Source organism: Eptesicus fuscus, chromosome 5 (genome assembly GCF_027574615.1).
Source record: "Eptesicus fuscus isolate TK198812 chromosome 5, DD_ASM_mEF_20220401, whole genome shotgun sequence".
NCBI classification, from domain to species: Eukaryota; Metazoa; Chordata; class Mammalia; order Chiroptera; family Vespertilionidae; genus Eptesicus; species Eptesicus fuscus.
Window position 1 is genome coordinate 100,577,368 of NC_072477.1, and position 27,354 is coordinate 100,604,721.

The window sequence follows — 27,354 nt, forward strand, 5'->3', positions numbered from 1 at the left end:
CACAAAATGGCGAGGCCTGAAAGCAGTGGGCTGGCATATTTAAAGGGCTAATGAAAAACACTGTCACAAAGAAGGCTATATCTGGACAAACTATCTTTCTCTCTTTCTTTTTTTAGGGGTAAATAATTATGAATTTATTAGGTCATCTGGATACCAGATTGGCTGAGCCCCAAAATGGCACCAGCCAAGCCAAGCTATCTTTCAAAGTGAAGGTGACAAAATCAGAATCCAAAATTAAAAAAAAAACACAACAAAACAAAACAAGGCATCTGTTTGCCAGCAGACCTGCCTTAACAGTAACAATTAGGACAGTTGTTTATGTTGAAATCAATTGACTAAATGCAATAATTTAATTCACTCCTTTAAAGGAGCATGGGTTCAAGGGATTAAGTAATTCCAAATGACTGCTTGAATGCATCTTTTGTCTCTATAATTGATTCAAAATGCAATTGCATAATCAAAATGATTATTATATTTCTTGCCTATAAAATGTGGAAAAGGAATACATTCTACGTAGCAGCACAAAGGAGAAGTGTGGGAGTCACAATGTACTTCAGTAAGATGCTACAGCAGATGTAACCTCCAATGCGCAGGAGCAAATGAAAAACAAATGCAGCAGAATAAAAATTGTGAGACTAATATAAAAGAATGTTGTAAATATATACTTCCTATTCTTTATTTAGCTTCTTCAGAGGCCACACACTTATATATAAAAAAGCATAACACATAACTTTATATCATAGGTGTATTCAGTACTGTCATTTTCCACTTCCTGCTGTTTTAATCTGTGCAGTTTGTTTTCCATGGTCAATCACAAATTGAATATATCAAATGGAAAACTGCAGAAATAAATAATTCATAAGTTTTAAATTTGCACTCTTCTATGGAGCATGGAGAATCTTATACAGTCTCCCTCTGTCCCACCCAAAACATAAATAATCCCTTTGTCCAGCTTATAAATGCTGAGCCTGCTTCCTGCCCATTATCACTCTGCAGCCTTATTATTTTTCACATAGGTAAGCACTCATGGTATTGCAGTGAAATACATCAGCTAATGTTGTCCAGTTTTGTGTTGCTCTATCTCATTAATCTTTAAAAAATGTTTCTAATCAAATAATGACCATTTGTTCTGCCCAATATGAGGCGTGTGTGTTTATTTTGTTAATGCCACCCAAACTAGGATATTCTCTATAAACAAGGCGTTATGGTGCCTGTTGGTTGGCAGAGTCATAGTACAACCTTTTATATGTCTTCATGGGCTCAGGCATTTCGTCAAAGCAAGAGGTCTGCTGTGCAGTGTTAGGACCCTGAGATGTCTCCAACTACACTTGCAGGGTCACTAGAACTGACTTCCAAAACCCCATACACTGATGGACTCGAAGGCCACTCTAGTTCACCAAGCTAATTTATCCCTTCCACAATATTAATTTCTATTTAATACCTTACATGCATTTTTATGTCACTGAACAAACGTATTAGTTGTTAGTTGTAGGGAAAACTGAATCATCTGAAAACTCCAATGGAAATGAATCCAACCAGTACCCTGGTACTGTTACTAACTTAACAATTTCCTCCTTGCATGTCACAAGCTCTCCATGCCAAAGGATCTTCAAGGGTCATCTTTTTCAATCCAATCAATGTCTTTTTATTCTCCTAATCACTGCTATATACATGGTTTGCAGTTACAGAACCTAAAGGGGAATTAAAACTTTCCCTGGTGAGTCAAAGCATTTCTGCTCATGGTAAGTTTCTATGACTACACAGTCTATGGTTTGCAAATTGTTCTGTGGTTTAAAAAAAAATGAAACAAAAAGAAACAAGCAGTGAGGTTCTACTTCATGAGGTACATCCCTAAAGAAAGAGTGTGCAGTTAATATAAGCCTGGAAGTAATGTTATTATCATAATTTCTCTGGGATGATTTCAATTTACATAAGAGAGAATTTGTATGGAATGAGCACTATTTAAGGAATTATGTGGCATAGCTCCTGAAATGTATATCAATTTTGTCATTATCTGGGTATTTAGTTTTGGACAAGTCACCAAAAGTCTCTGAACATCAATATAAGATTGTTTTATATCCTTGTTGCACCTGTTCCAAATTAGGTTTATTGTAATTTAATATAATGCTTTACTGTACAATAAAATATGCTAGTTACAACCAGCATACACACTTACTCTTGGAAACATATATATTCCTACATGAATAATAATATAATGAGTTTTGATGTCTGTTTGTTTCTGTAGGGGCTTATGCAGAACGCTCAACAGATGAAACTGGACGTGATATAATAAAGGGACAATTCAAGATACAATCAGTGGAACTCCCTGGTAAGAAGAATTTAAAAAATAAAATGTCACATTTATTTATCATTTTGGAGTTGAATTAAGTGTGGAACTTAAAGAATAAGAGTACCTAGAATTTATTATTACATGGAGAAAAGTTTTAATGAAAGCACTCCTTTTATTAGTTAACTTCTTTTATAAAGTACAGGCATACTTTTGAGATATTTTGGGTTTGATTCCAAAGCATTGCAATACCGTGACTAGCACAAAAACAAGTCACATAAATTTTGGGTTTCCAAGAGTGTACAAAAGTGATGATTACACTATATTGTAATTACACTATGTAGTCTATCCTGTGTGCGATAGTATTTTATCTGCAAAAGAAAATAATACATATCTTTAATTAAAAATAATTTTTGGCTTTAAACTGCTAATAACCATCTGAACCTTCAGTGAGTTGTAATCTCTTTGCTGATGTAGGGTCTTACCCCAATGTTGATGGCTGCTGATGAATCAAACTGATGGATGCTGGAGGCTGGGGTAGCTGTGGCAATTTCTTAAAATAAGACAACAATGGAGTTTGCCACATCAACTGACTCTTCTGCTTGAGGATAATGTATAATGCATTATGCCCACAGTATAACTACTTTTTTAAAAAAATTGATCTAATTGGCTTTATTAAGTGATTCATGAATCAAGCAGCTTCTCACCTAGCAATTAGAAGGGCTCACTCAGGATTTGTACAAAATGGAAGGTTTTGTAAAAAGAAGAGAGGGCCAAGAGGGCTTCTAACAAAAGAAAATATTATTTTTAGACCAGGACCTCTACATTGGGGGAAAGGGAATTGCACGGTTGTTTTTGTTTTTTAATTATTATTTATTGATTTGATTCTTGTATGTGGCCTGACCAGGGATCAAACCTGCCACCTTGGCATATCAGAACAAAGCTCCAATAAATTGAATGACCAGACCAGAGCTGTTTATATTTTTCATTTTGGAGTGTAAAACTGGCAAGATTTTTTAAAATTTATTTTATTTTTTTCTTTATTGATTAAGATATTACATATGTGTCCATTCCCCCCATTGCTCCCCCCAACCCACTCATGCCCTCACCCCCCTGGTGTCTGTGTCCATTGGTTAAACTTATATGCATGCATACATAAAATTGGAATACTCTCAAAACCTGCCGCTTCTTTATCAGCTAAGTTTAGGTAATGTTCTAAAACTTTGTTCTCAATGGAACAAACTTCCCAGCATATTTTCTAAGAGTAGATTGCATCTCAAGAAACCAATTTTTTTGATCATACAGAAGAAAGTGCTCCTCATTCATTAAAATTGTATCATGAGATCCCAACAGAAACCCAGGCTCCAATTCTTCAGGCTTCACTTATTATTCTAGGTCTCTTGCTCTTTTCACCACCTCACCAATTATTTCCTTGATGGAAAACTTGAACTTTTCACAGTAATTCAGGATGGTCTGAGTCAACATCTTTCAAACTCCTGTTACTATTGACTAGAGGCCCGATGCAGGAAGATTCATGCAAGAATGGGCCTTCCTTCCCATGGCTGCCAGCACTGCCTTTGCTCTGGCCCGAGCCACCTTTCTGCCTCAGCGCCTGCATATGCAAATTAACCCACCAGCTTTGTTAGGTCAATTTGCATACTCACTCCTGATTGGCTGGTGGGTGTCACAAAGGTACAGTCAATTTGCATCTTTCTCTTTTATTAGTGTAGATATTTTTACCTTTCCCATGAATCACAGGTTTTGTTAATGGTATAGATCATAGTGGGTCATTTCCTACAGGTTTACAACTTACTTTACCCAGATCCATTGGAGCAATTACTATGTATGGTAGCTATGGCATTTTGAAATGCACTTCTCATATAATAAGACTTAAAATTACTCAACATTACTCCTTTTCACCCATGTGCTTCAGAATGGATGTAGGGTTGGCTGGTGTGAAACACCATTAATCTCATTGGCCATCTCCATCAGAGCACCTGGGTGACCATGAGGCTTGTCATTTTGTAGCAATATTTTGAAAGTATTCTTTTTTTTTCTGGAAGGTATGTTTTAACAGTGAGCCAAAAGATTCAGAAAACTATTTAGTAAGCAGATGTGCTGTCATATGACCATTGTTATTCTCATTATAGTGCAGAAGCAGAGGAGTTTAAACATAGATCTGAAGGGTCCTAATATTTTTAGAATGGCTAATGAGCATTGACTTCAAAGTAAACTCTCCAGATGCATTAAATCCTCAAAATGTGGTCTGCTTGTTGTATGAAATTCTGGAGGCAGTCACTGACTTTTCCTCTCTAGCTATGCAGGTTCTATTGCCATCTTCTTTAAATATGTGGTCACTGTGTCACCACTGAAAACCTAACTGTCTTAGCTAGAGGTTTTGGGTACTTTGCTGTGGCTTCTCCAGGAACACCTGCAGCTTCCTCTGTACTTTTACATTTATGGAGATGGATTCCTTTTTCAAACCTCCTTAGTCTCTCTGAGCTTCAAACTTATTTCTGCAGCCCTCATAGTATTGAAGAGAGTTAGGGTCTTGCTCTGGATTAGGGTTAAGCTTAGGGGAATGTTGTGGCTGATTTGGTCGTTTATTCAAGCACAATACTTTTTTCCATGTCAACAATAAGAGAGTTTTTCTAGCTTATCTTTATTGGGATCCCTGGAGTATCAACTTTACTTTCCTTGAAGAAAATTTTGGGTTTATACAAGCACTGCCACCAAAGGCCTAGCTTTGGACCTATTTTTGCTTTTGCCATGACTTGCTTACTAAACATAATAATACCTAGCACTGGATTTAAGAGAGAGGTGTGAGACTCTGCCTTTATGTTGAAGACTTAGAGGCCAATGTGGGACTAGTAATGGGCCTTACTTTAATAGTGTTGTGTCTCAACAATAGGAAGACTAAGGAAACCACAGTTAAGTAAAGAAATCCAAAAGGTCAATGTGTAGAGCCATCAGATAAAGCACAACAGTTATTGATTAAGTTTGTCATGGTACATGGGCATGGTACTAGGTACTCCAAAACAATTATAATGGTAACATCAAATATACCTATTTGAATATCACTATAACAACTGTAATATTAATGAAAATGTTTAAAATATTGTGAGAATTACCAACATGGGCCTCAGAGACACAGGTGAGCATATGATATTGGAGTGAGGATCCCAATTACTTGCTTGATGTAGGATTGTGAAAATCTTCATTTTGTAAGAAATATATTTGCAAAGAAAAATGAAGGTATGATGAACATATTGCATTAAGGAGATAGTATCAACCAAAAGATAAAAATTAATGTGAAAAACCAAATGCAAATTCTGGAGTTGAAATGGAAAATGAGTAAAATGGGGCGGGGGGGTCACTGTAGGGGTTCAAAGGAAGATTTGACAGGCCTGAAGAAAGAACAAGCATAGTTCAGGTACTGGGAATACCAGAAGGAGAGTAGAGAGAGAAATGAGCAGTAAATATATTTGCAAAAATAAAGCTAAAATTTCTGAGTGGTACTGAATGAAAGTTATTAATCCACATGCACATTCATGTTGAATGAAATATAAGTAAAATGAGCACAAGGTAATACACAACCAGACTCACTATGCTGAAAATGTTGGAAGATGAAGAGACAAACAGCAGATTATGAAAAAGAGAAGTGAGTCAGGTAAGCAGGTGAGTGACTAAGCATCAGAGACTATGGAGACCAAAAGACATGGGGTGGAAGAGCCAAAGTGCATAATAACAGTCTGACAACTAGGAATCCTATATCAGGCAAACTATTTTTCCAAAATGAAGGTGAGATAAAGACATTCCCAAATAAATAAAAAATGAGATACATCATTGTTTGCAGATGCACTAGACAAGAAATACTGAAGTTAGGACATCTTCTCTCTTAGTAGATTGAATCAACACAAAAGAAATAAAAAATAAACAAAATTTTTAATAAATCACTCTAAACAATTGTACAATTACTGAAGGCCATAAAAATGCATTTGTGACTCTTGTCTTAATTCTTTTAAAAACAACTGTATAAAACATATATTGTTGGGACTATAACCTAGAGATAGTTAGTATATATTTAAAAAGTAGCATAAAGGAGTTGGTGATGAAAAGGATGAATTAAAAGGAAAAAAAAGACACTAGATCCACAAGAAGCACATAAAAACCAAAGATTGTAAACAGATGGATATATAATGAATACTCTAAATACAATCCTCGTTGAACTTTGTTTTGCAACTTCCTTAAAATTTATAGTTTGTAAAGAAATAAGTATAATTATACTTATAACAGCATTTTTAGCAATGCCTTTAATATGCGTGTATGTAATATGTAATACAGCACCACAAAAATAGGAAATAGTGAATAAAACTATATAGTAATCTCTATTCTATATCTCCCCAAATTTATTTTGTATAAATCAGAAGCATATACTAAAAGGTGACTATGCTGACTATGGCACAACACTCTGCACTATTAATAACCATTGACTAGTCATCTAATATCATAATATTATATAATACTATGTTATATGTTGTTAAAAAATAGCTTAGGTAACTTCAAGAAGGATAGAATTTTTCAAAAGCAATGGTAGAATTTTGTGTAATAAGAAAATCGTGCCTCTTAATAGATTATAAATTTCTCCACCACACTTATTTTGCTCACATTGGTAAAGCCAATCTGTCCTCAGGGCTATTCTCATTGTCTTTCTGATTATCTAAATTTCTTGGCTCTCTCAATTTAAATGGATACAAGTCTTTTAATTGTATTTGTTGGAGCAAGACCAAGAAATAACACCTGCCTGCTAAGGTTATCCTGTCATGTATTGCTATAACTAAAGTTATTTCATGAGTGTCATAACTTACTGTGGCAAAGTTGTTCTGCCCAATACAGTGTGCCCTTGTCTTTGCTTATGATGCCTCTTCTGGACTTCACCTCTGCTTAGATTGCTATCTTGGTTTGTTTGTATTACCATGGGGTTATTCAAGGGCTCATTTTGACAATACAAGGCTTCTAGTCTATGATGTCTGCATCAGTGCAAGTTCCAATGTCACTTCCATTTGATTTGGAACCATTTTATTTATTTATTTTTTATATTTGTCCACAAAACTTTACCAATTATGTGATGCAGAGTCATTATTCTAATTATGCTTTCTCCAAGACACAGATTTTAAAACTAATCATCATTACATTTTTTTTCATCAGTGTAACTGGAGAGTAGTTTCCAAATACAGCATAAGGTAAAAATCTAAAGACTCAAATGGAAAGCTCACATTACTGCAAGTTACCCATTTTCCCTCCTCAGGTAGAAAGTCTACATGCTTATAAAACTTGAGAGGGTGTTAGCTTTACCTCTGCCCACAAAATGGCTGGTATTCCTTTCCAATGCTAGCTAATGCCTAAGTATTTTAAATTTACTTAACAAAAAGAGGGGAGGACATGGATATATGTCTAAGAATTTCTGCCTCACTGTAGGATTCTGTTGACTATTGTTTGCAACCTGACTTGGAGAAAACTGTTTGGACCTGCCCAATAAGGTTTATCTTTGTGTCCCAATTATGCCCCAATTAATTGCTTATCTGTCTAGACTTAGTGGTACAAACGCAGGTGACCAGGAGTCAGCAATAATGGCCTATCCCCTGGTACTTCAATGTCTAGACAGCTGAGCCGAACCAGAACACATGACACACAAGACAGAATTAGTATGCAATCACACAGCATTTATTTACCTATTCCTAGTGGGTCCTAGGCTCCAGCAAAGGCCACCCGGCGATGCACACTGAAGGACAGACGATGAAAACAGACAGGCAGCGGCCGCAGTTGGTTCAAGCTCATACAGCAGAGCAATCAGGGGCTCGTCTCTCTGAGCGACGTGGAGTCCTCCTCTTATCGGGCAGGAGACCACAACTGAAGCTGACCCCATGGTTATATAGACTGCCACCAGCAACTTGTGTCATCAGTGTGGGCCTTAGGCTGGGAGCAGGTTGTTTACACTTAAGAGCACATAGCTTTTACATCAAGATATTGGGGTGTTCATTAATTTTGGAAATTACAGAGTAATGGGAGTTTCCATACAGCAAACTTTTCACACAATAATTAGAGGGGTTACATTATTATAACACTTTGCAAAACAAATATGGGTGTTGTGTGTGTGTGTGTGTTTTTCAAAAATGAAAGATATGTTATTAAGATAACCTCTGTAGGATTGTTTGAATTTATAAAAGAATTTGTATGTTATGAGAAAAGACCCAGTTAAGAAATAATGAGACATCAGTTTGTAATTAAATTTTGTCATTAGCTGGATATGTCACCTTGGTCAAATCACTGAACATGTATAAGCCTCAGTGTAATGGGACTTATCTGATGGCTAATGAGTCTAAAGATTTTAAGGTGTTTATTTAAGACACATAGCTATTTCAGTTTAATCATTTTCCTGTCATAAAAAGGCTAATAAAAGGGGAATTCTAGACAAAAACACACACACTGAAAAGAACACGTACACACGTCAACACACTTTTGTTAATATTTGCCTTACAAACTGATTTAAAACTGCTTATTTCTATAGAGATTGATACAGAACACTTTCCGGGTGCTTTTGGAAGAGGTATAATGAAGGGGGAAGCCAAGAAACATTTAATGCACCATGCTGGTAAGAACAAGAATATTTCAAGTCTATTTATGGTTTATTTATCTTCTCAGAAGTTTATTTAAGTTTACACTTTCAATGACCATGGTAACTAAATGTTATTTGACATAATAAACTATCTCTATAATTTCTTCCTATAATGAGTAGAACTCTAGCAGCTACCATCAATGGGTAATTAGATACATACTATATGTTTTAGGACTCATCTCTTTAAAGTGATCCACAAAAATCCAATGCTATTATGAGCTTATTCTGTGCTTGATTTAAGCCTTTAAAATGCCATTTTACTCACTTTATTTTTTCAAACCCAAATAGTTAGTTGCTTTGTATTTGCAAATGCAGAAAAGCTACCTAATGAAAGGCATTAGAACAGGAATTTAGAAAATAGATATCACATTGTTTATGAATACTCTCCACGGAATTACTAATAGGCAAATTTCTAATACCTCAGGTGATGGTGCAACCTTTAGTTTGTTTTTTGGTGTTGTTTTTTATTATAATAGAGTTTATAGTATAAATTATTGCTTCTTGTTCTGGCAAATCAGTGACTAACATACTTTATCTCCATCTTTGACATGATAACGAAGGAAATAGGTAGGTTAAGGAAGCAATCAGGGAAGAAGACAGTAAAAGAGAGGTTTTCAAAACACCAGTTATCCAAAGGTGAGGTGTTCATGCCCCAAGTTCATGCCCTCACAGAAACTTCACACTTCAGGGAAAGACACTTCAGTAAAATATAAATACTCCAACCTCATCACTCAGTAAATTACCACATGCACAATGACTACAAGCCTACAAATGAGGGGGGAGGGAACACAGTACCCAGATTTGCCATAATACATTGCCAAAAATGCACAGGTTTACCAAAAACTGTATGAGACATGCAAAGGAACAGCAAGTGTGAACTTGCCTCTGGAGAAAAGCAGACCAGAACAAATCTTTTTGTGTGTTCCAGTTGTAGATTTTTCTTTAATCCTACCTAATAAAATGGTAATATGTAAATTACCATCACTCCGCTATGCCCATGATTGGGCCAGCGGGAGGCGCAGGGGGCGGGACTCGGGGTGGCCGGGGTAGCCGATTGGGCCAGAGGGATGCTGAGCTCCCGTCGCCAGCGGCGGCTCGAGCTCAGCCTCTGCGCCATGGCTGTGCTGCGGAACAGAAGGGGCCTCTGGGGCAGCGAGCTCACGTCCCGCCATGGACCATCAAAAGCAGGGGAGCTGGATGCCTGTCTGCTCCGGCACTAGGCGTTTCAGAAGCCTTCGCCACGCCGGGGGCTTCTGAAAGGCCTGGAACACCAGCGGACAGGCACCCAGCTCCTCCGCGATCGAAAGCAAAAGCGTGTAGGGGACCCTACACGTGCATGATTCAATCATGCACTGGGCCTCTAGTTTATAAATATTTTTAATAATGAATCCTATGTTTAAAAGAGAAAAGAATATAGGTGGTATGGTCTCATTGAACAAAAATATCAACAGAGAAACAGAATGATATATGAAAAAAAAACACTGACAATTTTGGCATTCAAATTCTAATAACTATTAGGTAATATGCATTACAGGGTCTCAGGAATAGATTGTAATTGTCAGAAGAATCTGTACACTTAAAATAATGGGAACTATAAAGGTTGAGCAGGAAGAAAAGGGGAAGGAAAGGCAGAAAAATAATGGTTGAGTATTTTCAAATATAATCAATGATAAATAGCAATCTGCACATCCAAACTCAAAAAAACCTATGTAGAAAAAGTACAATAAAATCTAAAACCAGACCCATATTGGTAATATTTATGAAGGACAGAGAAAATAAAAAACCCATAAAGGGAAAACAACTCATCTTGGAAAAGAGAAACATAGTTTAATGAAGAGCTTCCTTGACATCATGAACTGTCCAGGTCAGAAGGCAGTGGGAAGGCATATTTAAAGGATTAAGGGAAAACACTGTCACCAACAAGGTTATACCTAGTGAAACTATCTTTCAGAGTGATGTTGACAAAAAGAGATTCTCAAATTCCAAAGAGCAATACAAATAAACAAACAATAAAAAACAAACAAACAAATAAAAAAAACACAGGGCATTTGCTTGACAGCAGAACTACCTTAACAGTAACAGGCAGGTTTTTAAAGTTGAAAGCAATTGACTACAGACAGTAATTTCATTCCCTACTTTAAAAAAAAAACTTTATTGTTTGAAGTATTACATATATTATTACATATGTCTCCTTTTCCCCCCCATTGACCTCTCCCCGGCCACCTCCAACCCCTGCAGATGCCCTCATCACCCTAGTGTCTTTATCCATAGGTTATGCTTATATGCATGCATACAAGTCCATTAGTTGATCCCTTACCCCCACACCTTCCCCTACCTTCCCTCTGAGGTTTGAGGGTCTGTTTAATGCTTCTCTGTCTCTGGATCTATTTTTGTTCATTGGATTATGTTGTTTATTCCAAAAATAAGTGAGATCATGGGATATCTACTTTCTCCGACTGGCTTATTTTACTTAGCATAATGTCTCCATGTCCATCCATGCTGTTGCAAATGGTAAGAGATTTTTTTTTCTTTCTTACAGCAGCATAGTATTCCATTGTGTAGATGTACCACAGTTTTCTAATCCACTCATCTGCCAATGGGCACTTAGGTTTTTCCCAAATCTTAGCTATTGTAAATTGTGCTGCTGTGAACATAGGGGTGCATATATCCTTTCTAATTTGTGTTTCTAGATTCTTGGGGATATAGTCCTAGAAGTGGGATCACTGGGTCAAGTGGGAATTCCAGTTTTAGTTTTTTGAGGAAACTCCATACTGTTCTCCACAGTGGCTGCACAAGTCTGCATTCCCACCAGCAGTGCACCAGGGTTCCTTTTTCTCCTCATCCTCACTAACACTTATCGTTTGTTAACTTGTTCCTGATAGCCATTCTGACAGGTGGGAGATGGTTCTGCATTATCGTTGTGATTTGCATCTCTCAGGATGATTCGTGACTTTGAGCATGTTTTCATATGTCTCTTGGCCTTCCTTATGTCTTCTTTTTTTAAATTTAGTAAATCTTTATTGTTCAGATTATTACAATTGTTCCTCTTTTTTCCCCCCATAGCTCCCCTCCACCCGGTTCCCACCCCACCCTCTGCCTTTACCTACCCCCCCACTGTCCTCATCCATTGGTGTACAATTTTTGTCCAGTCTCTTCCGGCATCCCCATACCCCTTTCCCCTGAGAATTTTCAGTCCACTCCCTTTCTATGCCCCTGATTCTATTATATTCACCAGTTTATTCTGTTCATCAGATTTTTAATTCACTTGATTTTTAGATTCACTTGTTGATAGATATGGATTTGTTGTTCATAATTTTTATCTTTACCTTTTTCTTCTTCTACCTCTTCTTAAAGAATACCTTTCAGCATTTCATATAATACTGGTTTGGTGGTGATGAACTCCTTTAGCTTTTTCTTGTCTGTGAAGCTCTTTATCTGCCCTTCAATTCTGAATGATAGCTTTGCTGGATAGAGTACTCTTGGTTGTAGGTTCTTGCTATTCATCACTTTGAAGATTTCTTGCCATTCCTGTCCAGCCTGCATAGTTTCTGTTGAGAAATCAGCTGACAATCGTATGGGTGCTCCCTTGTAGGTAATTAACTGTTTTTCTCTTGCTGCTTTTAATATTCTCTCTTTGTCTTTTGCTCTTGGCATTTTAATTATGATGTGTCTTGGTGTGGTCCTCTTTGGATTCCTCTTGTTTGGGGTTCTCTGCACTTCCTGGACTTGTAAGTCTATTTCTTTTACCAGGTGGGGGAAGTTTTCTGTCATTATTTCTTCAAATAGCTTTTCAGTATCTTGCTCTCTCTCTTCTTCTGGCACCCCCATTATTCTGATGTTGGTACGCTTGAAGTTGTCGCAGAGGCTTCTTACACTATCTTCAAATTTTTGGATTCTTTTTTCATTTTGCTTTTCCAGTTGAGTGTTTTTTGCTTCTTTGTATTTCAAATCTTTGACTTGATTCTTGTGTTCCTCTAGTCTGCTGTTGGGTCTCTGTATAATATTTTTTATTTCAGTCAGTGTATGTTTAATTTCTAGTTGGTCCTTTTTCATATCCTCGAGGGTCTTGCTAAATTTATCGGCCTTTTCTAGGAAATTATTGAAAAACCATATAACCGTGGTTTAGAACTCTATATCCAGTCATTGGTTTTCCTCCATTTTTTTCATTTGTGATCTGTTTCTTTGTCTCCGCATTTTCTCTGCTTCCCTGAGTTGGTAGGGTAGCTTTGTGTGCTAGGTGTCTTATATGGCCCAGTGGCTCGGCCTCCCCAGTTACCTGAGGTATACACTCTTGGTGCACCCCTTTGTGGACTGTGTGTACAGCCTTTTTGTAGCTAAGTCTTGATTGTTGTTGTTATCACTGGGAGGAATTGACCTCCAGGCCAATTGGCTGTGAGGATCAGCTGTGTCTATGCTGGGAGAACTTCTGTGCTGGAGACAGCCTTATAGGACCAGACTTGCAAAATTGCAAAAGCCTCTGTGCTCAGCTTGGATGGGACGGAGTCTCAGGGCTGAGCAGACAGTCTTGGCTTCCCATCAGCCCTGCCCTATGAGGCCCCTGGGTCTCAGTGTCCCTCGGTAATCACTGCAAGCACCTCTAAGAATAAGCCGCCCTTGAGTTTCATCCACTGCCAGACAGTCCAGTTTCTCCCCCAATGAATCTGGATTCCCAGATTCTCACCTGGAACTGGAGTTCAGCATAGTGGTGAGCTTCTATTTCCCACCCACTAGAGAAAGCCAGTGGTAGCACTCAGCAGTCAGTCCTCTCTTTGCACACTCACGTGCATGCCTCAGACCTCTGCCTTTTGTGGCTCCCCTGAGTTTCCACCTGACAGTTCAGATTCCCCCTATATAAGCATGGGTCCCCAGGGTCTCGACCGGAACTGGTGTTCAGTGCAGTCGGAACTGGCGTTCAGTGCAGTCGGAATTGAGGTTCAGTGCAGTTGGTAGCTTTTGTCTCCTTCCTGCTAGAGAAAGCCTGCCAAGCACTCAGCTGCCTGCGCGCATGTCTCCGTACCTCAGCCTTTTGCAGCTCCTCTGATTCTTCATGTGCTTTCCTCTTTCCTTCTAGTTGTAGAATTTCCACTCAGCCAGCTTTCCTGTGGTTCTGGTTCATTTTGTCTTTTAGTTGTAGTTTTGAAATTGTTGTACGAGGCAGCAGTTTAGGTGTTTACCTATGCCGCCATCTTGGCTTCTCCTATTTCCTTCCTTATGTCTTCTTTTGAAAAGTATCTATTTAGGTTCATTGTACATTTTTTGATTGGGTTGTTTATCTTCCTTTTGTTAAGTTGTATGAGTTCCCTGTAAACATTGGAGATTAAACCCTTATCATTCACAGCATTGGCAAATATGTTCTCCCATGCAGTGGGCTTTCTTATTGTTTTGTTGATGGTTTCTTTTGCTGTGTAGAAGCTTTTTATTTTGATGTAGTTCCATTTATTTATTTTCTCTTGTTTCCATTCCCCTAGGAGCTATATCGGTGAAGAAATTGCTTCGGCATATGTCTGAAATTTTGCTGCCTATGGTTTTCTCTAGTATTTTTATGATTTCCTATCGTATGTTTAAGTCCTTTATCCATTTTTAGTTTATTTTTGTGTGGGGGATAAATTGGAGGTCTAGTTTCTTTCTTTTTTTTTTTTTCATTTGTATGCAACTATCCAATTTTCCCAACACAATTTATTGAAGAGATTGTCTTGACTCGATTGTATATTCTTGCCTCCTTTGTAAAGTATTATTTGAGCATAGTGGTTTGGGTTGATTTATAGGTTCTCTATTCTATTCCATTGATCTATATGTCTGTTTTTGTGCTAGTACCCAGCAGTATGAGAACAGTGGCTTTGTAATACAGCTTGATATCTGGTATTGAAATCCCTACTACTTTGTTCTTCTTTCTCAGAATTGCTGCAGCTATTAGGGTTCTTTTTTTATTCCAGATGAATTCTTGGAGAGTTTGTTTTAGGTCTGTGAAATATGCCATTGGTATTTTAATGGGGAGTGCATTGAATCTACAGATTGCTTTGGGTAGTATGGAGATTTTAATGATGTTATCTCTTCCAATCCTTGAATACGGTATTCATCCATCTGTTTATGTCTTCCTCTATCTCTTTTTTCAGTGTCCTGAAGTTTTCCCGAGTGCAGGTTTTTTACCTCCTTAGTTAAAATTTTATTCTGGAGAGGAAAGATGGTGGCTGGCAGGACAGAGTTGAGGGAGAGGAAATGAGTGAGTGAGGGGATGAAAGGAGTGTGTGTGGATGTGCATGGTGTGTGTGTGAGTGAGTGAGGGACAGTTAAATCTCGCAGGAGCAGCAGGGGATGGCAGACAGGCTCTCCTTGACAAGAAGAGACTATCACTGCTGCGAGCACTCCCCGGATGGCAGGACTCCAGCACGGAGCCCACGCCTTCTTGAAGAGGAGAACTGCCTTTTTTAAGAGCTCATCAACACCACCAAGACAGCCCTTGGAACTGCCCCGCGACCCAGCAGCCACTCCTGCCAAAATCCTGCTACCCCAGCTGCAGACACGGGGACCCTAGGACCTCCACCTCCAAAGGTGCACCACTCAGCAACACAAGACACCCATGAAAAACACATATGGTGTCATAACAAGCCAAAGGAAAATCGTATGGGCAAAAAATGAAACAGGATCCCAAGTCAAATTTACAGAAAAGATTGCTTTATTAACTTTTGGTCGAGAATATGTTTGTATATTTTCAGAAAACAACTCCAAGACCATGTGGATTCCTGCAACAGAGAGGAATTGACAGGACTGCTACAGCCATGAAGACAGAAGAGAAGCAGTCCAGAGATGGAAGACGCTGACAACGCCTTGCCATACTAGCAGACAGCAGCTGTGCGTCGCTGAAGGATGCCCCAGGACCAAACCAGAGACGGTCGGACCTGCATCACCACCATTTGTCCACCAACCAGATCTGAAATATCATGGCTGACATGTACACATAAGGAACTGTTTGCCATTGAAATTGGGACTCAAAAGAACTGTTGGCCCAGAAAGGAACTCACTACAGACTGATTAATTTGCCTCTCAGCATAACCATTATGGCTTGTCTCATTTTCGGTTCTTATAAGAGTATTTCTTGTATCACATGATCTCACGCATCTAGGGGAAATAATGAACAACATAAACTGATGAACAAAAACAAACCCGGAAGCATCGATCAGACTGTCAAACCTCAGAGGGAAGGTAGGGGAGGGTGGCGGGTAGGGGGAGAGATCAACCATAGGACTTGTATGCATGCATATAAGCCTAACCAGTGGTCAGGGACAACAGGGGTTGGGGGCATACGTGGGTTGGGTTTGGGATAGGAATCGAGGGATGAGGACAAATATGTGATACCTTAATCAATAAAGAAGTTTTAAAAAAAGAATTTAAGGGAAAACAAATTTTTAATTAAATAAAATAAATAAATTAAAACATTAGGAATAAAAAAAAAAGTTTATTCCTAGGTTTCTTAATTTTTTTGGTGCGATGGTAAATGGGATTTTTTTTCAGTCTCTCTCTCTCTCTGTAAGTTCACTATTGGTGTATAGAAATGCCATAGATTTCGTGGTGTTAATTTTTTATCCTGCTACATTGCCAAATTCATTTATTAAGTCTAATAATTTTTGATGGAGTCTTTAGGGTTTTCTATGTACAGTATTATGTCTTCTGCGAATAAGGACAGTTTTACATCTTCTTTTCCAACTTGGAAACCATTTATTTTTCTTCTTGACTAATTGCTATGGCTAGCACTTCAGAACTATGTTGAACAGGAGTGGTGAAAGTGGACATCCCTGTTTCGTTCCTGTTATTAGGTGAAACGGTTTTAGTTTTTGCCCATTGAGTATAATGTTGGCTACAGGCTTTTCATATAAGGGTTTTATTATGTTGAAGTATGATCCCTCTATTCCCATTTTGCTGAAGGTTTTTATCAAGAAAAGGGTGTTGGATTTTGTCTAATGCTTTTTCTGCGTCAATTGATATGACTGTGATTTTTATCTTTCAGTTTGTTTATATGATGTATCACGTTTATTGATTTGCAGATATTGTACCATCCTTGCACCCTGGGATAAATTCTACTTGGACATGGTGTATGATCTTTCTGATATAATGCTTGATCAGAAAGCTGGAATTGTGTTGAGGATTTTGGCATCTATGTTCATGAGAGATATTGTCCTGTAATTCTCTTTCACTGTGTTGTCTTTATCTGGTTTTGATATTAGGGTAATGCTGGCTTCATAGAATGAGCTTGAAAGTGTTCCTTCCTCTTGAATTTCGTGGTATAATCTGAGGAGGATAGGTTTTAGTTCTTCCTTGAATGTTTGGTAAAACTCCCCTGTGAAGCGCTCTTGCCCCGGCCTTTTGTTTGCTGGAAGCTTTTTGATGACTACTTCAATTTCTTCCATAGTTATAGGCCTATTGAGGTTTTTAGAATTTTCCTGATTGAGTTTTGGAAGGTTGTATTTTTCTAGGAATATATCCATTTTCTCCAGGTTGTTTAGTTTGTTAGAATAGAGTTATTCATAGTATTTTTTAACAATCCTTTGTATTTCTGTGGGGTCTGTTGTTACTTCTCTTTCATTTCTGATTTTGTTTATTTGGGTCCTCTCTCTTTGGTTCTTGGTGAGCCTGGCTAGAGGTTCATCAATCTTGTTTATCCAGAAGAACCAGCTCTTGGCTTCATTGATCTTTTGTATTTTTTTTTTGTTGTTGTTGTTGTTTTGTTTTGTTTTGTTTTTTTTGTCTCTATGTCATTTACTTCTGCTCTGATCTTTATTATCTCCTTCCTTTGGCTCACTCTGGGCTTTTCTTGTTGCTCTCTTTCTAACTCTTTGAGTTGTAGTGTTAGATGATTTACTAACATTTTCTTTTTCTTGTTTTTTTGAGGTAGTCCTATAGAGCTATAAACTTCCCTCTAAGTACTGCTTTCATTGTGTTCCATAGATTTTTGGATTGTTGTGTTTTTATTGTCATTAGTTTCCAGTATCTTTTTAATTTCTTCTTTGATCTCATCGGTAACACAGTCCTTATTTAATAGCATGCTATTCAGCTTCCAAGGGTTTGAGATTTTTGGATTGTTTTTATTTTAGTTTATTTCTAATTTTATGGCATTGTGGTCTGAGAAGATGCTTGGTATGATTTCCATCTTCTTAAATTTGGGGAGACTTTGCTTGTGACCCAGTATGTGGTCTATTTTTTAAAATGTCCCATGTGCACTTGAGAAGAACGTATATTCTGTGGCTTTGGGGTGAAATGTTCTAAAGATGTCAATTAAGTCCATCTGATCTAGTGAGTCATTTAGGATTGCTGTTTCTTTGCTGGTTTTTTGTCTAGATGATTTATCCAGTGATGTCAGTGGTGTATTAAAGTCCCCTACTATGATTTTATTGTTGTCAATCTCTCCCTTGATATCTTCCAGGGTTTGTTTTTTTTTTGTTTTTTTATGTATTTGGGTGCTCCTGAATTGAGTGCATATATGTTTACCAGGGTTACATCCTCTTGTATCGATCCCTTTAGTATTATGAAGTGGCCTTCCTTAGCTCTTGTTATAGCCTTCACTTTGAGGTCTATTTTGTCAGATATAAGTATTGCTACCCCAGCTTTTTTTTTTTTTTTCATTTGTCTGAAAGATATTTTTCCACCCCTTCACTTTCAGTCTGTTTGAATTTCTTGTTCTGAAGTGGGTCTCTTGTAGACAGCTTATATATGAGTCATGATTTTTTATCCACTCAGCTATGTCTTGTCTTTTTATTAGAGTATTTAGTCCATTTACATTTAAAGTTATTATTGATAGGTATTTGTTTGTAGCCATTTTTATTTTTTCTTCCTGTGTTCCTTCTTCCCTTTTTATTTCTTGTTTTTACACCAGTCCTTTTTAACATTTCTTAAATTGCTAGATTGGTAGTGATAAATTCCCTTAGCCATTTTTTTATCTGCAAAGCTCCTGATTTCCCCTTTAATTTTGAATGATAGCCTTGCTGGATAGAGTAGTCTTGGATTCAGTGCCTTGTTTTGCATCACTTTGTATACTTCATTCCATTTCCTTTTGGCTTGATGTATTTCTGTTGAGAAATAATTTGATAATAGAATAGGAGATACTTTGTAGGTAACTTTCTATCTCTCTTTTGCAGCCTTTAAGATTCTCTCTTTGTCATTAATGTTTGCCATTGTAATTATGATGTGCCTTGGTGTGGGTCTTTTTGGGTTCCTCTTGTGTGAAACTCTCTGTGCTTGTGTGACTTTTTTCTTCTCCAAATCAGTGAAGTTTTCTGTCATTATTTCTTCAAATTGGTTTTCTAATCCTGGGTCCTCTTCTTGTCCTTCTGGCTAACCCTTTTATACTTATGCTACTTTGTTTCATGTTGTACCAAAGTTTTTTTAGGCTCCCCTCCTGCTTCCTAATTTTTTTCTCCAATAGTTGTTCAGATTGGATGTGTTTCTCTGCCCTATCTTCTAACTCACTAATTCAGTCCTCAACTTCTTCTAGTCTACTGTTGAAACTTCCATCATGTTTTTTATTGTAGCTATATCATTTTTATTTCCTCTTGATTCTTACATAAGTTGCTGATTTTCTCATCCATATGGTTTATGATCTGTATGACCCTTACTCTGAATTCTTTTTCTGACATATTTTATGCCTTCATTTCATTTAGTTCCATTTCTGGCGATTCTTCCATTTCTTTCCTTGGTGGTTGTTTCTTTGTCTCCCCATTTTCTGTCTCTTTTGGCTCTGTGCACCCTGCTTGGGATTTTAGAAGTTGAAGATCCTATTAGGGCAATGGTCCAGAAATCATTAGACCAGAGGCTGGGTCTGCTTTGAGTATCATGTGTTTATTGCCTCTGCTCTGAGTTGTATCACCCTCTCACACTGATCCGGTCCCTCAGTTGTCTGCTTCAGATGCTTGGGCTGGTGGGAGTGTGTGCACAGTTCCTCTGATGTGTGACTCCCTGTGAGGACCCAGAGCCCTCTGGCATACAGTTTGCTGTGCAGCCTGGCACCTGTGGCAGGGTGGCATGCTACTTCCCTCTGGAAGCACACTTATACCACTGTCCTGTGGCCACTGGCTGGGCTGGGCACACCAACTTGCTCTGGGTTGCCCTGGAAGCACTTGCCTGTGGCCAGAAGTGAGGCAGTTGCTTGGTTGCTCTGGGTAGCCCCTTTAGGACTGTCCCAAGTGCTGGTGAGAAGTGGGTGTGGGTTGCTCTGGGTTGCCCTGTCCCAGCTTTCTTGAGCCCAGAGTGAGATGCATGCTGGGTTGCTCCAGTTCACCCCTCCTCAGTGTGGAGCAGGGGCAGGTTACTCTTGGTTACCTCAGGCTGCGCTCCCCTATAGCCCAGAGTGAGGCATGTGCTCCCCTGTCACCAGGAGTGAGGTGCACACTGGGTTGCTCCAGATGGCCCTGCAAGAACTGTCCCAGGGCAGAGTGGAGCAGGTGTGGGTTGTTCTGGGTCACACAGTCAGAGCTCCTGTGTGGCATGCTTTGGGTTGGTCCAGGTCACCCCAGCAGCAGGTCTTGGTACTGGGGGTGGACAAGTGCTGGGTGGCTTCAGGTCAGGCTAGTGGCATGGTTCTAGGGTCTAGGGTGGGGGTGGGGCACAGGGTCTCCCCGGCTTAAACTCACTGTGAAATCTTGGAGCCAGATCATAGGACGCTGGGTCCCAGCTGGCTAGTGAGGAGGCCTGGTGTGGGAGTTCATTCTGCTGGCATGTGGTCCCTGCAGAAGTCTCTGATTCCTTCCTTTAAAGGAGCATGGATTCAAGGAATTACATAACTCCAAAAGACTGTATGAATGCATGCTTTTTCTCTGTAATGCTTTTCTGTACAATAAAACATGCTAGTTACAACCAGCATACACACTCACTCTTGTAAACATATATATTTCTATGTAAATGATTTGTACATAAGGCAATTGCATAATCAAAGTATGTTATTGTATTGTTGTGCCTATAAAATGTGGAAAAGTAATGCATTTCCTTGTAGCAGCACAAAGGAAAAGTGTGGGAGTCACAATGTATTTCAGTAACATGCTACAGCAGATGTAAACTCAAAAGTCCAGGAATAAATGAAAAGAACCCAGAATCATAAATAAGGAGACTAATATAAAGAACATTGTAAATATTTACTTTTACTTCTTTCTTCTCTTAGCGTCTTCAGAAGGCAAACATTTATATAAAAATAAATATAACAGACAACTTTATATCATAGGTACATGCAGTGCTACCATTCCCCATTGTCTGCAGTTTTTTAAAAATATATTTTATTGATTTTTTTTTACAGAGAGGAAGGGAGAGGGATAGAGAGTTAGAAACATCAATGAGAGAGAAACATTGATCAACTGCCTCCTGCACACCTCCAACTGGGGATGTTCCTGCAACCAAGGTACATGCCCTTGACCGGAATCGAACCTGGGACCTTTCAGTCTGCAGGCTGATGCTCTATCCACTGAGCCAAACTGGTTAGGGCTGCAGTTTTAATTTTTGCAGTGTCTGTTATCCATAGGCAATCCCAAATTGAATATATCAAATTTATACATATAAAGAGGTAATATGCTAATTTGTCCTTTATGGTGTCCCAGTCACAACCAGTCTGTGGGCAGGGATGGGGTCAGGGACTTCCGCTCCGAGCACTAACATCACATTGCCTGCTTGCATCCCCACCCAGCACTAAGGTGAAGCTGCCTGCTTGGATCCCCAGCTAGGGACATGACACTGCCTGCATGTGTCCCTGTTCAGCGCTGACGTGATCCTTCTGGGCTTGATGGGGGACCTCAGGGTGGGGCCCAGCACTGGGTCAGGAGACATCAGGCTGCCCCATGGGGCTTAATGGTCATGCCCTCACCCAGCAGGTCTTGATGGGGTACCTCAGGCCACATCCCCCACCCAGCAGGGCTTGACAGGAGACCTTAGGCCACACCCCACATCCCAGCACTGGGCCGAGGGACCTGAGGCTGCACCCCAGTCCAGCGCTAAGCTGGGGGACCTGAGGCTGCACGCCCCCACCTGGAGGGGCTTGACGAGGTTGGGGACCCCAGGTCTCAGTCTCCTGTGTTTTCAAAGTGCATGCAGGTGGTGGGCGGGGACTTGACTTTAGGTCCCGCGGTGTGCCTCAGACTCTGATAGGAGGGATATTATATATACACTAGCTTTCCCGTTGCAGGAAAAATCCTGCAATAGGATTTCCTGCTGCACTCTACCCCGCCTCTGCTCCTCCTTTGTCCCCGCCTCACCTTCTCCTCCAGCCCACCCGAGTTTCCCTTCGCCCCCGGCCCTGCCTCCGCCCCGCCCTTGTCGCCCGCCCCGCCTTCTCCTCCAGCCCGCCTGCTTTTCCGTTCGCCCCCAGCCCTGACTTAGCTCCTCCCTTCTCCTCCCCTCCCCCCCTTTCGATGCTGTCTTGGTATGCAAATTAGTCGCCATCTTTGTTGGGGTAATCTGCATACTCGTCCTGATTGGTTGGTGGGCATGGCTTGGCTGGTGGGCGTGGCTTAGGTGTAGCGAAGGTGCGGTCAATTTGCATATTTGTCTATTATTAGATTAGATTTTACTAATTTTCTTTAATCTCTGACACTTCTATTATAGAGAAAGGACAAATAGCAATATTAAAATATTTCTTCTAATTAATTCTCTTTTAATGTGCATGAATTTCATGCACCGGGACACTAGTGGAAAAATTAAGTAATAAATAAATTACAAGTTCTAAATATGTGCTATTTTGTGGAGCATGGTGAATCTCATGTCATCCACCTATGTGCCACCCAGAACATAAGTAATCCCTTTGTGCAGCTTATAAATGCTGAGTATGCTTCCTGCCCATTATCACTCTGCAGCCATCTCGTTTTTCACATGGGTAAGCACTATCATGGTATTACAGTAAAATATGTCAGCTAATGTTGCCTAGTTTTGTGTTGCTCCAGCTCATAAATCTTTTCAAAAATTTAATAATCAATTTGTTCTGCCCAATATGAGGCATGTGTGTTTATTTTGTTAATGCCACCCTAGCTAAGATATTCTCTATAAACAAGGCGTTATGGTGCCTGTTGGTTGGCAGAGTCATAGTACAACCTTTTGTATGTCTTCATGGGCTCAGGCATTTCATCAAAGCAAGAGGTCTGCTGTGCAGTGTTAGGACCCTGAGATGTCTCCAACTACACTTGCAGGGTCACTAGAACTGACTTCCAAAACCCCATACACTGATGGACTCGAAGGCCACTCTAGTTCACCAAGCTAATTTATCCCTTCCACAATATTAATTTCTATTTAATACCTTACATGCATTTTTATGTCACTGAACAAACGTATTAGTTGTTAGTTGTAGGGAAAACTGAATCATCTGAAAACTCCAATGGAAATGAATCCAACCAGTACCCTGGTACTGTTACTAACTTAACAATTTCCTCCTTGCATGTCACAAGCTCTCCATGCCAAAGGATCTTCAAGGGTCATCTTTTTCAATCCAATCAATGTCTTTTTATTCTCCTAATCACTGCTATATACATGGTTTATAGTTACAGAACCTAAAGGGGAATTAAAACTTTCCCTGGTGAGTCAAAGCATTTCTGCTCATGGTAAGTTTCTATGACTACACAGTCTATGGTTTGCAAATTGTCCTGTGGTTTAAAAAAAAATGAAACAAAAAGAAACAAGCAGTGAGGTTCTACTTCATGAGGTACATCCCTAAAGAAAGAGTGTGCAGTTAATATAAGCCTGGAAGTAATGTTATTATCATAATTTCTCTGGGATGGTTTCAATTTGCATAAGAGAGAATTTGTATGGAATGAGCACTATTTAAGGAATTATGTGGCATAGCTCCTGAAATGTATATCAATTTTGTCATTATCTGGGTATTTTGTTTTGGACAAGTCACCAAAAGTCTCTGAATATCACATAATATGGCCTTATATCCATGTTCTATTTGTTCCAATTTAAGTTCTTGTGAATCTACAATCCATATATTTTAATATAATGCTTTTCTGTCCAATAAAACATGCTAGTTACAACCAGCATACACACTCACCCTTAGAAAGATATATATTTCTATTTAAATTATTTGTACATAAATGGTGATATAATGAATTTTGAAGTTTGTTTGTTTCTGTAGGTGCTAATGTAGAACGCTCAACAGATGCAACTGCACGTGGCTTAATAAAGGGACAACTTAAGACACAATCAGGGGATCTCCCTGGTAAGAATAAAAAATATCACATTTCTTTATCATCTTTGGAGTTAAATTAAGTGTGGAACTTAAAGAACAACAGTACCTAGAGTTTACTATTACATGGAGAAATGTTTTGATGCAAACATTCCTTTAATTAGTTAACTTATTTTGTGAAGTACAGGCATACTTTGGACATATTTTGTATTTGGTTCCAGAGCATTGCAATACTGTACTAGCACAATAACAAGTCACAAGTTTTTTGTTTCCAAGAGTGTACAATAGCAATAATTACTCTATATTGTAGTCTACCCTGTGTGCAATAGTATTTTATCTACAAAAGAAAATAATACATATTTTTACTTAAAAATACTTTATGGTCTCAAACTGCTAATAATCATCTGAGCCTTCAGGGAATTGCAGTCTCTTTGCTTATGGAGGGTCGTACCCCAATGTTGATTTCTGTTAATGGATCAGACATGTGGATTCCGAAGGTTGGGGTTAATGTGGAAATTTCTTAAAATAAGACAACAATAGAGTTTGCCACATCAGCTGACTCTTCTGTTCTTCTATGAGTTCTCCATAGTATGCAATGCCGATTGATAACATTATACCCACAATAGAACTTCTTTAAAAAGTGGAGTAGTACTCTCAAAACCTGCCACTTTTTTTTTCTGCTAAGTTTAGGTAATGTTCTAAATCCTTTGTTGTAAATTCAACAATCTTCCCAGCATCTTTTTAAGAGTAAATGACATCTCAAAAAAACACTTTCTTTGATCAGCCATAAGAAGATGATCTTTATCCATTAAAGTTTTATCATGAGATCACAGCAGAAATCCAAGCTAGGGTTCTTCAGGCTCCACTTATTATTCTAGTTCTCTTGCTATTTCCACCACCTCACCAGTTATTTCTTTGATGGAAAACTTGAACTTTTCAAAGTCATTCAGGAGGGTCTGAATCAACTTTTTTCAAACTCTTGTTACTATTGATATTTTGATCTCTTTGTTAATTAGCATAGATCACAATGGTTCATTTCCTGGATGTATACAACTCACTTTATCCAGATCCATTGGAGCAATTGCTATATGTGGTAGCTATGGCATTTTGAAATGCACTTCTCATATAATAAGACTTGAAATTACTCAACATTACTTCTCTTCCTTCATGTGCTTCAGAATGGATGTAGGGTTGGATGGTGTAAAACACCATTGATCTCATTGGCCATCGCCATCAGAGCACATGGGTGACTAGGTGCCTTGGCAATTTGCAGTAATATTTTGAAAATATTATTTTTTTCCTGAATGGTAGATCTTAATTAATGGGCCACATATTCACTAAGCTATGTTGTAAGCAGATGTGCTATCATCTGAGCATTTTTGTCCTAATTATAGTGCAGAGGTACAAGAGTTTGAATATAGATCTGGAGTCCAAAAAATTTTAGAATGCCAAATGAGCATTAGCTTCAAAATAAACTAATCAGATGCATTAAGTCCTAAAGATGTGGCCTGCTTATTGTTTGAAACTCTGGAGGCAGTCACTGACTTTTCCTTATAGCTATGCAGGTTCCTATTGCCATTGTCTTTAAATATAAAGCTACTGTACCACCTTTGAAAACCTGTTGTGTGGTGTCACCACTTTACCATCTTAGCTAGAATTTCTGGGCACTTTCCTCTGGCTTCTCCAGGAGCACCTGCAGCTTGACCAGCACATTTACATTTGTGGAGATGGTTTCCTTATTCAAAATACTGAAACAGTCTATGAACTTCAAAGTTTTTTCTGCAACTTTCATAGTATTGAAGAGAGTTAGGGTCTAGCTGTGGATTAGGTCTAGGCTTTAAGGAATGTTGTGGCTGACTTGATCTTTTATTCAAACCCCTATAATTTTCTTTATGTCAACAATAAGTCAGTGTTGTACCTTAACTTTCTTGGGATTCCTGGGGAATGACCTTTACTTTCCTTTAAGAAAATTTTGGGTTTACCCAATCTGGCTCACTGCCACAAGAGGCCTAACTTTAGCCCTATCTTGACTTAATGCATCTGGAGAGTTTACTTTGAAGTCAATGCTCATTAGCCATTCTAAAAATACCAGGACTCTTCCGCTCTATGTTCAAACTCCTCTGCCTCTGCACTATAATGAGAATAACAATGGCCAGATGACAGCACATCTGCTTACTAAATAGTTTTCTGAATCTTTTGGCTCACTGTTAAAACATACCTTCCAGAAAAAAAAAGAATACTTTCAAAATATTGCTGCAAAATGACAAGGCTCATGGTCACCCAGGTGCTCTGATGGAGATGGCCAATGAGATTAATGGTGTTTCACACCAGCCAACCCTACATCCATTCTGAAGCACATGGGTGAAAAGGAGTAATGTTGAGTAATTTTAAGTCTTATTATATGAGAAGTGCATTTCAAAATGCCATAGCTACCATACATAATAATTGCTCCAATGGATCTGGGTAAAGTAAGTTGTAAACCTGTAGGAAATGACCCACTATGATCTATACCATTAACAAAACCTGTGATTCATAGGAAAGGTAAAAAATCTACACTAATAAAAGAGAAAGATGCAAATTGACTGTACCTTTTTTCTTAATTGTTTTAAAAGGCAATTGTATAAAGTAGTAGGTAAAACATATATTGTTGGTATTATAACCTAGAGACAAATGGCATATATCAAAAAAGTGGTATAAAGGAGATGGTGATAATAAGGATGAATTAGAGTACAAAAATGACACTAGATCCACAGGAAGCACATAAAATACCATGGCAATAAATAAGACACGTATATAATGAACACTCTAAATATATTATTCCTTAAATTTCTCTCAGCTTCCTTAACAGGTATAGTTTCATAAAGGTATAATTATAATTATAGCAGCATTTTCAGCAATGCCCTTAATATGCATACATGTAACATGTAATACAATACCAGAAAAATGGGAAATCTATACTAATGAAAGAGTAATATGTTAATTAGACTGGGAGACCTTCTGGACAAAGCTGGGGACTTGGCCAGCCTGAAAACTGCCCCCAATTGTCCCTCAGCCCCTTGTTCAGGTCGGCCACATCCCCCCGCGGAGACCCTAACCCCAATGGGGGCATGGCCAGCCTGCAAATGGCCTTCAGCCCCTCACCCATGCTGACCACGCCCCCCAGCGGGGACCCCCACCCTGATGGGGTCATGGCCAGCTTGCAAACGGTCATCAACCCCTCACCGAGGCCGGCCACATCCCAAGTGAGGA

At 38.8% G+C, this 27,354-nt stretch overlaps 1 protein-coding gene across 2 annotated transcripts in view; it reads left to right on the top strand.

Moving 5' to 3' along the window:
• Positions 1 to 27,354, top strand: part of LOC114227992 (coiled-coil domain-containing protein 7-like) — a 245,064-nt gene that overhangs the window by 24,158 nt on the left and 193,552 nt on the right. For both annotated transcript variants that reach the window (XM_054716617.1, XM_054716618.1), the window contains exons 6-8: positions 2,246 to 2,329; positions 8,856 to 8,939; positions 24,055 to 24,138. In XM_054716617.1, the coding sequence (XP_054572592.1) occupies positions 2,246 to 2,329; positions 8,856 to 8,939; positions 24,055 to 24,138 (252 nt within the window). The remainder of the gene's footprint in view (positions 1 to 2,245; positions 2,330 to 8,855; positions 8,940 to 24,054; positions 24,139 to 27,354) is intronic.